This window comes from Vombatus ursinus, unplaced genomic scaffold, assembly GCF_900497805.2.
Source record: "Vombatus ursinus unplaced genomic scaffold, bare-nosed wombat genome assembly UNPS02006779.1, whole genome shotgun sequence".
NCBI lineage: Eukaryota > Metazoa > Chordata > Mammalia > Diprotodontia > Vombatidae > Vombatus > Vombatus ursinus.
In genome coordinates this window covers 14,553,108-14,565,200 of record NW_020946557.1, presented here as the reverse complement: position 1 = coordinate 14,565,200, position 12,093 = coordinate 14,553,108, and the positions used below count along the sequence as shown (strand labels likewise).

The 12,093-nt window shown below is 34.3% G+C and overlaps 1 protein-coding gene across 1 annotated transcript in view; it reads left to right on the top strand.

Moving 5' to 3' along the window:
* The window catches only part of TRDN (triadin), a 134,746-nt gene extending 122,916 nt beyond the window's left edge, over positions 1–11,830 (top strand). The window contains exon 11 of the mRNA XM_027848580.1: positions 11,694–11,830. Coding sequence (XP_027704381.1) covers positions 11,694–11,830 — 137 coding nt within the window. The remainder of the gene's footprint in view (positions 1–11,693) is intronic.
* Positions 11,831–12,093: the final 263 nt, after the last annotated feature.

The following is a 12,093-nucleotide window of genomic DNA, read 5'->3' as shown; positions in this document are numbered from 1 at the left end:
GAATATAATTGGAATATTAAATATATAAAAACTGTTGCTAAAAATACTATATATTATACTTTGTTAAATTTGATTTCAGACTGATGATCTTGACTTAAATAATTCTTCCCTAAAAATTTTTATTCTGACTAAGAGAATTTAAAGAATTTTTTTCTTCTTCCAAAGATAATTACCAAATAGAAGGCTACTCTTTAATTGGGTCTCAATTCTGTGAATTTTTGTAAGCTTTTTTTTCTTTCTGAATTTCCCACAAATGTGTAGTTTGATATTAAATACACTGTTAACCTGAATGTGTTCTTACTTAAGAAGTCATTTACCCCGTGAAACAAATTAAACAAAATAAAATCTCATAATGTTGTGCCCAGAGTAGGAGTTAGGGTTAACGTAGGGTTAACCAGGACAACAATGGTATACTTCTGGACCACAGGTTTCACTGAAATGAGCAAAGGGTGGTACTGACAAACTGGGTGGGTAAAAAGCTCACTGCTGAAGCTAGGACACAAGGAACATCAGCAAGGTTAAAGAATAAATGACAACTAGGGTATTTAGGTAAAAAAAAATAAAAGAACCAAAGCCCTGGATTAGCCATAACAATGCCAGAACACCAGCCAGCAGCTGAGGAATTGAGCAGGCAGATTAAATATAGAGCCAAGAAAACAAGGAGAGATTAAGCAGGATTTGGAATAGAAGACTAGAACAAAGTCAAAAACAGAGCAAAATTCTTGGAGGTTAATTGCATGCTGATGGAACTCAGGAGTAATCATGCTCTCCAGCCAGCAAGGGTAGCCTAATATCCACCTTTCTCTTAAAGTATTTTTAAAGGGCCAATAGCCTATAGGACTGAGAACTTGAAAATCATGGCTGTGTGACTATCACTATATCCCTATTTATTTATTAAGAATTAATGTGTGTAATTTGGCCTCTTTTTAGCACATTTGCACTTAAAAACAAAAGCAAACAAAAATTACCCAAAACAAACAAGCAAACAAACAAAACTTAGACTTTATGCTACAAATATAGATTGAGACCGGTAAAGCAGCTTTTACAACCTCACACTCCACTTGCCAAAGCATGTGATAGTTTTGAGATGTCCAAACAGGATGGTGAAAGGTGCCAGATTTGTTTTCCTTTTTGATAAGAATCAAATCCCTGAATGTGAAAATAACAGCATGGTTCTCATATACTATCTGATGTTTAAAGACTAATTTCCCTATGTATTTTAGAGTGGTGGAAAAAGAAACCTAGCACAGAGTTTCAATGGCATGCTTAGGGCCATATAAAATTAGTGTTGGGACAAGAATTAGACTCTTGGTAGTTTTTTTTCAGGAAATCATGTATTTACTGTCTATTGCATAGGTATCACTCCTAAAACCACAGTGGTAAGTCAAAAATTGATGAATTACAAAATGTTGTCCCTGCTTTTCAAGAAATTGCTTTCCTTTGCTTTGTTCAAGCTTTATACCATTTGGGAAATAATCATATATATTTTTTTTCTCTTTATACTCTTTAAAGCCTCACAACCCTTTCCAATAAAAAAAACATCAAAGAAGGCATATAAGCTTCTTAGCCATCATTGGTGGTGATGAGTTTTCCTTCTCAGTCAATGAAAGGGATATAGCTTAGCTTTTGATGTTATGGAAATGCTTGTTTTATTCCCTAAATTAAAAATAAAATAAATTTAAAAAATAAAAAATAAGTCAGTATGATTTCAGGTCATGAAAGAAAGAGAACAGTTATGGCATGCCATTGGATGGCATGCCATGAAAGAGAGTGACCATCTTTCGAATGGCAAACCCTTGCCCCACTTGAGTTAGACTTTGATATTCTTGAAAGCAGGAGCTGGTTTTTACTTTTCTTTGTATCCCTAACACTTAGAGTAGTCCTGGTCATATAGCAAGTGTTTAATTAGTGCTTGTTGGCTGACTGAATGAGTTGGAAAAATTAAGGCCCTGGAAAGGAGTGCTACTTAGATTGGACTGTGTGGTTATGGGAGTAAGAAAGTCCAGGGATGGTTGTACCACATTGCAGATGGTGGAGAACCAGGAGGTAAGGGGCAAGGATAGTGCTCCTTAAGAGGAGAAAACATACCCTGCATGATGTTGGTGCCATGGGACAAAGCCTCATTAACCTTATACTGTTTATGTCTCTTATCCTTCAAACTTCAAGTGAACTTGATGGTATGAGAAGTATGTTTGGTAATCTAGGTTCTGACTAACTTTAACCTATCTGTTCTTTAGGTTGGCCCCAATAAAGAAGACCCAACCCTGGGATTTTTGTTCTTGTGTTTTAGTGCCTTCAATTACTGTGACAACAGATTTAGAGAAAGGGGATCTTAGAGGGACCAAAGTGCCATCATAGTGAATAATCTGATGAGCTACTCAGAAAGAAAATAGACTAAAAACATTTTTAGTCTGGAGTCATCAGTCAAATGCTTCTCTCTAGTTTTCTCCTTTCAGGGAGAATCCTAAAGCTTTGTAACTAACATATACACAACGAACCCTAAAGAAGTTGAGATTATTAATATTTGGGTAGTTTGTAAAAATGTTATGGGCTCTTCAGCTTTAAGGTACTGCATTTGTGAATGTACATAACAGCCTGATTTTTTGGAAATGATGAAGCCACTGTAAAATGGAGAATTCTAAAGCTTTTAGTCATTGGAAGTCATAGCCAACAATTTTTCCCTCTAATTTCCTCACCATTGTATGTGGCCTTTTTCTCTATTTTTAGCTTGCACAGACTCTAGGTTATGTGTCTTGGCTTTAAATAAATAACTAATAAAATAAATTAATTATTAATACCAAATCTGAAAATTTCATATTCTGACAAGAATGATTATATTATGCTATTTGGTCCATCAGTCTCCAGTGATAAGACAACGCAATCATTGGGCATACTATTTCAGTTACTTCATTTGTCATTGATAAACAGTGACCTTACTATGGTTAAAACTTCTGTTGTATTATCAGTAATAATCAACGTAATTAAATGTGCAATGGTTCATTATCCATAAGTCATTAGGCTAGTATGTAGTTTGTTCTTTGTGAATAAGATAATTTCAGAAAGTGCCTTTAAATATAAATGTAAGAATATAAATAATTGGTCAGTGTTTAGAAAGACTAAGTGAATAACGGAGATTTTTGCTCTTCTTACAATATGTATTTTTATGTTTAGTGATTGCTAGTCTTATGTATTAAAGGGATAATATATTAAATATTCACCAGAGGAGGTGGCACAGTGGATTGGCCTTGGAGTAAGGAAGACCTGAATTCAAATCTGGCTTCAGAAGCTTACTAGTGGGGATCCTGAGTGAAATCAATGAAACTCTGCCTCAGTTTACTCAGCTACAGAATGGGTGAAATAACAGCACTTACTTCACAGGTTTGTTGTAAGGATCAAATTAGATAATATTTGTAAAAATGCTTACTTACCATAAAGCCTGGCACCTGATAGGCACTTAATTACTTGTTCCCTTGCCTTGTTCCTCTGAAGAATTGTAGTCTATGATTCCATCTACGTGGGGTAAAGTATAAGTTCAAAATCCCAAGTTACAACTCATTTGGTTGACATGCCCCCAATGCCCACAGCCTAAAATACTTTGCTTTGAATTATACTTAAGCTTCACTTCCAGTAGAGAATAAAATAACAGTTGAGCTCTTTTCAGGCTTTGGAAAATTCTGAATTGTTCAGAAATGGTCATGCATAAAGGGAAGAATAATGGGACGGTACTGGAATAGGTTCCAATTTAATATGGCTGTTGTTAATATTCCAAATTATATCATTTAGTCCAATCATGAATGCATATACAAGTGCATTGTGTGGCAGCCTGACGAGAACATAAATACAACTGAATGCACAATTAGGGGAAATGTGAATATGTAATGCAAAAAATGAGAAGCTAAGGGGCAGCTAAGTGGTGCAGTGGATAGAGCACTGGCTCTGAAGTCAGGAGGACCTGAGTTCAAATCTGGCCTCAGACCAACACTTGACACTTACTAGCTGTGTGACCCTGGGCAAGTCACTTAACCCCAATTGCCTAAAAACTAAAAAAAAAAATGAGAATCTATGCTAATATGGGAAGTGATAAACAAACCAAAGGTAAACAAAAGGAAATAATAACACAGAATGATAGCACTAAAAATGTTACTGATATCTCTCTTGAATGATTTAAATGAGATGATACCTTTTAGAGTTGGATCTTTTTTGTCAATGAAATAATGATAGTTGACATAATCCCTTAAACTTAATAAAGAATATTACACAAATTGGCTCATTTAATCCTCACAATAACCCTGTGAGATAAGTACCATTTTTATCCACATCTTACAGTTCATACAATCTCTTATTTAGAGCTGAAAGTATCAGTAAATGCTATCTTGTCCAATTGTCCCTCATGACAGATGAGGAAACTGAGGTTCACTGAATTTAAATGACTTTCCATTGTAACACAGAAAGTAACTGTATGAGGAAGACTTTGAACTCATGTATTTCTGAACAAACTTGGCTCTGTATCCATTATGCCACACTGTCTCTCAAATATGAAAAGCATAAAAATGTAATGAACCACTCTTGCAATTATGATATTCACACAGCATAAATTTTACTAATGTACAGTGCTAAAATATTTAAGAGATGGAAAAGTCTCAAAAATTTAATTGATCAATACTTTTAAGGTTTGATTAGCATTCCTGCAAGTCAACAAAATTGACAACCTCTACTTTGCATTTTAACCCATCTTCAAAGAGAATAATCTTGTCCATTTTCCATTGGCAATAAAATAATTTCAAATATAATTTTGAAATCCCATGTAGTATTTAATATTGTGAAGTGCTCCCATTGGTTATAAATTTTGGAGTGTAAGTTTTATCTCTTTTTTTGAAGAAGTTGTATGAAAGCATTGTGATTGTTCCAGCTTCCTTTTCCTATGACAGTGCATATTATTTTTTTTTTTGGCTAGGCAATGGGGTTAAGTGACTTGCCGAGGGTCACACAGCTAGTGAGTATTATGTGTCTCAGGCCAGATTTGAACTCAGGTCCTCCTGACTTCAGGACCGGTGCTCTATCCACTGTGCTATCTAGTTGTTCAATATGTATATTATTTTAGTTACACAAAGCTATGGAACTTGAGCATGGACAGTGGTAACTATAGCAAGCTATTTTGGTTATTTCCAATCCACTTTTGTGACTTGAATTGAATGCAAACAGTGAGAAGCAAACAGAGAAACAGCATGGTATATGGTACAGAGCCAAGAAGACCTGAGTTCAAATTCTTGTTCTGCCACAAAGTACTTAATTTTGATCAAGTTAGCTCCATCATTTTGGGGCTACAGTGTTCTCACAAAAAATTTGGGGATGAATTAGACAGTTTTGAAGACTCCTTTCCTGCTTTAATACTCTATGAATATTCTGTGTACAGATACTGAATGTTTTAGGCCACTGAATAGCAGATTTAGCAATTCATATACAGCTTGTCACATTTAAGAAGCTCTGTAGATGGCTGAAATGTAGTTCCAATTAAGCTTCTCTACTTAATCGAACTAGTTTGTTTTTTTTCTAGCTTTGACATTTAGTTCAATTTATCCACTAACTATGGATAAAGGTGGGTAATGCTTCATTTTTTTTCACTGGAATGATCTGTGTCCCATTCATGAAGGATTTGGTAAAAGTGCCCAAAGGGAAAAATGAATATTTTGCCTCCTTCAGTGAATGGAGGGGAAAAAAAGGGCAAGCTTCATCAGATTTTCTGTGGGTGGGAAGTATTTCATAGGCTTCCAGGGGCTAAGGGTATTAGAAATGTTTAACTATGATTATGACTTACCATCAATCACAAATCCATGCCATAAATCGATCATTTTTTAATGTCCTAAATGTTTTTATAAAATCTTGACTAAAGCTTCATTGAGTTTGCAAGCTCCATCTCTCAGGTTAATTTAGCATGACCCAACCTTTTTAGTTTCCAGAATTTCAGAAATAGCCCTAGCTGCAGTCACATATTCAGCAAGATTCTTTCCCCAACTTCACTGTGCTCCATCTAATGTGACAGTAGAAATTTCCCTATGTGATACAACTGTAGATGATAATATCCCATTCAGTGTGATACAACTGTAGATAAAATATCCCATTCAGAGACATATATATTTCACTCTGAATGGGATATTTTATCTTTTACCCCTTTTATCCCTTTTCTCTCTACATTTACTAGCTTTGATATTTATCCATATATTTAATTTTATATCTACCCATACTTGTCACCTTTCATTTTGATAATATGCTATATTACTGGATTAAAAGCTGTTAGTTGCCATTGGATTTGGGGGGAAGAAGGGTGGAGTGGTGGTCAAAACATCATTTATTTAAAGCTAAAGGGATACCTGAGATTATTGCAAACCTTTCATTTTACAGTTGAGAAAACTGAGGCCTTTAAAGGTTAAATTGCCCAAGTTCATACAGGAATTTAGTAAATAGAAGCAGGCTTGAAAGTATAAACTCACCCCTAGCAGTTTTGAGAATATCATATAGAACCATCTTTGTAGGAAAGTTTAAATAAAATCTTTCATGGAAGATGGACCAGTAACATGATTTATCTTTCATAAGCACTTTGAATTGAGACCTAGTCTCTCAGTTTTGTGCAGGCACTAGGATAATGTAACTTTAACCCATTTCATATAATAAATTCAAATCTGTGGAATTTATTAAACCTTACTAGGGAAGTTATTATGGTTACAAGTAAGTACTTTTTAAGGCCTAATTTCATGTTTGTAATTAATTCACATATATAGTACCTTAAGATATATGAATTGCTTCATCCTCACAATACTCTATGGAACTGAATGGAAAACTACTGACCTGTTTTTCTAACCTTTTTAATATATCACTAGAACCAATGAGCACTGGACCAGGAGTAAGAAGGGTTGGACTCTAGTCCTGATTCTACCACAAATAAAGTATATGATCTGAAGTCAGTCACTTAAACCTCAGGGCCTTGCCTTCCTTCTCTTAAAAGAAAGGAGTTGGACTAGATGACCACAAAGCCTTAACACAATGAAATTTTGTATAGCATGACAAGTCTCACTACTTCAGTGACATTACTAATTTCTGTCATAAACAAAGGCTCAGAACGAATGGGACAACATTCTGTTCTTAGATGAGTCTCACATCTTTTCCCCAGTCAGTTTGCTTATGGCAAATGATTTCCACTTCATAAATTGGAGAAGTGGAGTGGAGGGAGGGAGGGTAGAGAAGATACTTAGTGATAGCACCTTTAATATATTTTATCAAAAGAACTTATGAAATATTTATTTGTCTACTATCTCTTGCTTTTGCTTCAAAGTGAATAGGCAGATATATAATAAGAGATGGAAATATTAGGGAAGCTTTTTATCAGGAAGCAAAGGAAATCTTGTCAGAAGAAACATATTGGCCTAGGGGATGCTCTTTGATCTGTGGGGATGAAGCTTTTGGTGCCTTAAATGCCCTCATACTCAGGTCATGTAGCCAATTTAAATGAAATGACCCATTTGCTTTAAACTTTTCTGAGAGCATAAAAAAGACTTGACAATTATTAGCAATAAGTATCACATCAATAGGATAAAAAAAAGTAATATAATTCCAGTCTAGTCTTTAGAACTTTCTCTAGGACTGCCTTGACAAAGATAAAAAGGAAGATTATGAAGTGCACTTCCCACTAGCCACTAGTCAATCAGTGAAAGCTCAGTAACTGGCTAAGTAAACTTAGACAAGTCTCTGTTAAGTGGCTGGTTTGGGCCAGATGTTTGGTTTGGCTTGTTTTTGTTTCAGTTTTGGCTGGTTTGCCAAAGTTTTTTTCATCTATAAAATAAAGAAATAAGACTTGATCTGACTAGATCTGCTAATGTGATTTCTGTGCTGTACTGAGACACATCACTTCCAGGAATAAGGGATAACCCCATTGCATACTTCCCTGACCAGACCATATCTAAAGTATTATTTTGGTCCCATTTTAAAAGTGACATTAATAAATTGAGGAGCATTGGTTGAAATAATTATAGGGGATAATTATCCTAGAAAAGAGAAGCATAATGAGGGAGGAAAAGAGCACAACAGGTGCCTCCAAGTACTCAAAAGAATTAGGCTTCTTCTATTTAGTTTCAGATGATAAAATAGGAGTAATGTGTAGAGACCATAGACATAAATGTAGGCCTGATATCAGGGAAAGTACACACACACACACACACACACACACACACACACACACACACCCTCCTAACAATTAAAGTTATCCAAATACTTAATGAATTGCATTGAGAGGAATTTGCTATATCTCATAATTGCATATCTTCAACCAAAGGCTTGAAAATCACTTATTGGAATTATAGAATAATTCTTATGGAATAAAGGAAGGGAAAAATAGGGGAAAAACCTATGAAGCACTTGGAGCAAGATAAAACTCCCAGTCGAAATTTCTCATGTGTGTTTTTACTGAAATGAAAACCAATCTCAGGATACAGTTAACATAGTATTTTTTTTTTCAGATGGAGGTCCCATATTTTCATTGAAGATAAGGCTAGTTGATCACTTGTTGGGGATTTTTGATCAAGTATGGAGTAGGCTTATGTCAGATGAAGTTTCTTGCAATTCTGAGTTTCTGTGGATGTGTAATTCTATGTCTATGGCATGGTTGCATGTGCTGGTATGTTGGGAATAAATAATAGCAGATTCTGAGAAAAGCATAGCAATTGGGACTATTCAATATGGTAGTTAATAATGTTATATACCTCATTAGCTTATGTTATCATTCAGGGCTATTAAAGAACTATGGTTTCAATGCTGTAGATATGAATGCCATCATGATAGATCACAACTCCTAGCTTCTTGAAGAAACTATTTCTTGCATCTTCATGTAGACAGAAAAATATATCACCTGAACACTAAATTTCTTGTGATAAACTGGCTGGATCTTGGATAAAAGGAAGTTTGTCATTTGGGTATGTTCTTACAATAATTCTAGCCTAGTAGGACTTGCTAGAATTTGTGATTATTGGTATAATATTTGTTAAAGGGGAGTCTACTCCATTTTATAATGAGGTTGTAGAGGGAGATGTTAGTGAAGAATTGAGGACTTATTGTCAATAATTGATTTATAAAAACTTAAGGCATCAAGAAATTATAAAAATATTTTCAGCATCAACTTAAGTAGGAATAAAAGTGTGTAGTAGATTTTAAAAAAATGTTTCCAACACAAATGATTCAAATTTTAGACATTTAGACACTTGAAAAGGCTAAGCTTCAGTTACCTGAAATATTGACTAATCCATAATTCCAAGTAATGTGTATGATTTTGCCTGTGAGCTAAAATTCATACAAATCCTCTCCACTGAAGGAATTATATCCATTTTTATAGTTTATTCCCATTAATATGTATCTATTTAGGGAAATATATCAAATTAGTAAAGAAATTTGAGTTATGGAGTATTTAAAAGACTTCATTTTATTACCTTCAGTTAAAGAGTTGCCTACTAGTAATCCTCAAGAAATTTGTTTTGCGATGGATATATAAACAACTGATGAACAAATAATTCTTATGTTGCAATGAATACATACAAAATATGCAAACAATCTTGAAAAGAATGCTTTATCTCTACAAAGCAATCATCATTTTAAAGACTCCTCTGCAAATCCTACTAATATTAATAATTTTACCCTTTCTGTGAAAAAAACATTTTGCTATATTCACTCTGGTTGGCAAATACCTTTCTTTTATGAAGATCTTCAGGGGGCCCTGTGATGTCTCCTAGGTACAGGATATAGCAGGGGTTTGAAAGAATGGAATAGAAAACTATTTATTAAATGTTTGCTGTTTGTAAATTCTTATAAGGGCTAGAAATACAAATAGAAAAATTGAGATAGTTCTTGTTTGCAAGGAACTCGCTTTCTAATCTAGGGAGCCAGCACATAAAGGAGGGTTCATACTTATGATCACTTCAAGGAAGATGAATAGGCTCTGTAGTAATTAGGGAGAAGGGCAGATGACAAGGCCCTGAGGACATTGGGTAGTAATGGCAAGTTAGATGGACTCTATCAAAACAGACAGTCTATCAGAGGCTCCAAGAGAATCAAGTGGAGACAATCTCCATCACCTTAGTTTATTTTGCCAAATTTTTTGCCAAGCAACCCAGAGAATTAGGTTCATTGTCTTTTGGAGATATTATAGGAAAAAAAATCTTTAAAATGAAAAGCTGAGGAGTTCCCCCCCCCCAAAAAAAATAACTTCAACCACACTACTGAGACTTAGGGGGAAAATTACATTTTTCTCTTCTGCCCTTCCTAATTTTTCTTTTAAGGATTTTTTTTTTGTTTTGAAGAATGTTCTATTGGATTCCCAATCTCTCAGTGACTTTTTACTCTGAGAGTTGACAATTAACTTTTAAATCAAATTTCTGGTGGTTCTAGTTCAAAAGCATGGAAAATTTCACTGTCTTAAAAGAAAGCGCATTTTATATGTGCACTTTTATATACCAGTTCATTTTGAATGAACCTTTATTCCAAAGACAAAAACTTTTTAAAAAACACAAAAATTTTATTTACAATTTTCCTTGGAGTGTGCTCACTGGTATCTAGGAGCAATATTTTATGTTTTATGCATATTTAAATAGTCCCGAGGAACAACCTGTGGGAATGCAATGTCTGGAAGAAAACCTGTTATAAATGTAGTACTGGCTCTATTCAGAAGTCCTTAGGCATGCAGGAGGTTTCTTTTCATAGCTGTAGAAGAGTGCACATGCAAATTAGAATGTTCTCTTTCCTAAACAACAAAGCCACAGGATTCAGTTAATTCTAAAGAATTCTAAAACGGGAGAATCACAAGTAAGCAATCAGAAAAGTTGACATTTTACTAATATCTGGTTGTCACTGAGATGTTCAAAGGGGCATAGGCCTACATCAGATTCTAGAAGAAATATGCAGTCAGGGTTTATGGAGTGAAAACTAATGATAGAAAATGTGGGCATTTCATAGGGGATTCTGCGTTAGTTAATGTTTACAATTCATGGCCCAGTTGGTACTAGTTAATTAAGAAAATCATTTGGGATAAGAAAACATTCATGAATGATTGTGGGTTTTTTACACAGTTCATAATAAGCTCAGAGACTTAGGGCGGCATTTCAATGTTCAATAGAAACAGGACTACATAATGAATTTATTTCCTAGTTGGCTCATTATTTACTTAACTACAGAGCATTTATTTATGACAGAAGAAAATGTTCCTGTTCCATGAAAGAATGTTAACCTTACTTTATCACAATATCATCTTTTGAGCTTTTTTAGTCTACTGAAGAAAAATTGATGAATATTTCAATATGCAAGATTCCTCTAAGTTCTGATGAATTCAGCCTGCATAATTTAAAGTGAATGTTTGAAATAGATGGTTTTATTTGATAGTATGTAGATTTTACATTAATGAAGTCTGGAAGATATATTCAACATTGTGTACATCTACAAAAATAATATTTTCAGGAACAGTTTGGAAGATAACTCATTCTGTGAATGCATCCACTTAAAGATCTGACCTAATAAGAGTTTTCATATTATATAACAATATGAATTTATACATGGATTGATGAATTATGTAGGTTGGAAAAAATCTAGCTATTTTATTAGTGGATATTAAAATGTTTTAATTTCTTTTCTACATAAATTAATTCATGTCATTTTATGTCTAGGACAAAGTCCAGCAATACCTCCTCTACTACCTGTTGGACAAGTTTCCCAACCTGAACGGGCACCATTAGCTCTTGGAGGCAAGTTCCTTATCTCTTTTTCAGAGACTTTCTTATTTCAAATAACAACCCCTTCTTGATGATGTAGTAAGATTTTCAATGCCATTCTCCCACATTACCTTAGAATGTTATTGTGAGGTGATTAATTCTTTCTTGGCATTTCATATATCAATACCCTAGAAAACCACAATATTTCCCTACAGAATTCTAAGCTGGTGATCTTCAGTAGGAAGTCTGCCCATTTTTGCAAAAAGGAAAATGGGCAGGGAACATTAGGTTAGAGAAAAATTTTACCATGCTTGTTATTGTAAATATACTTGCTGAAGGTGGTTTTGGGATGCCT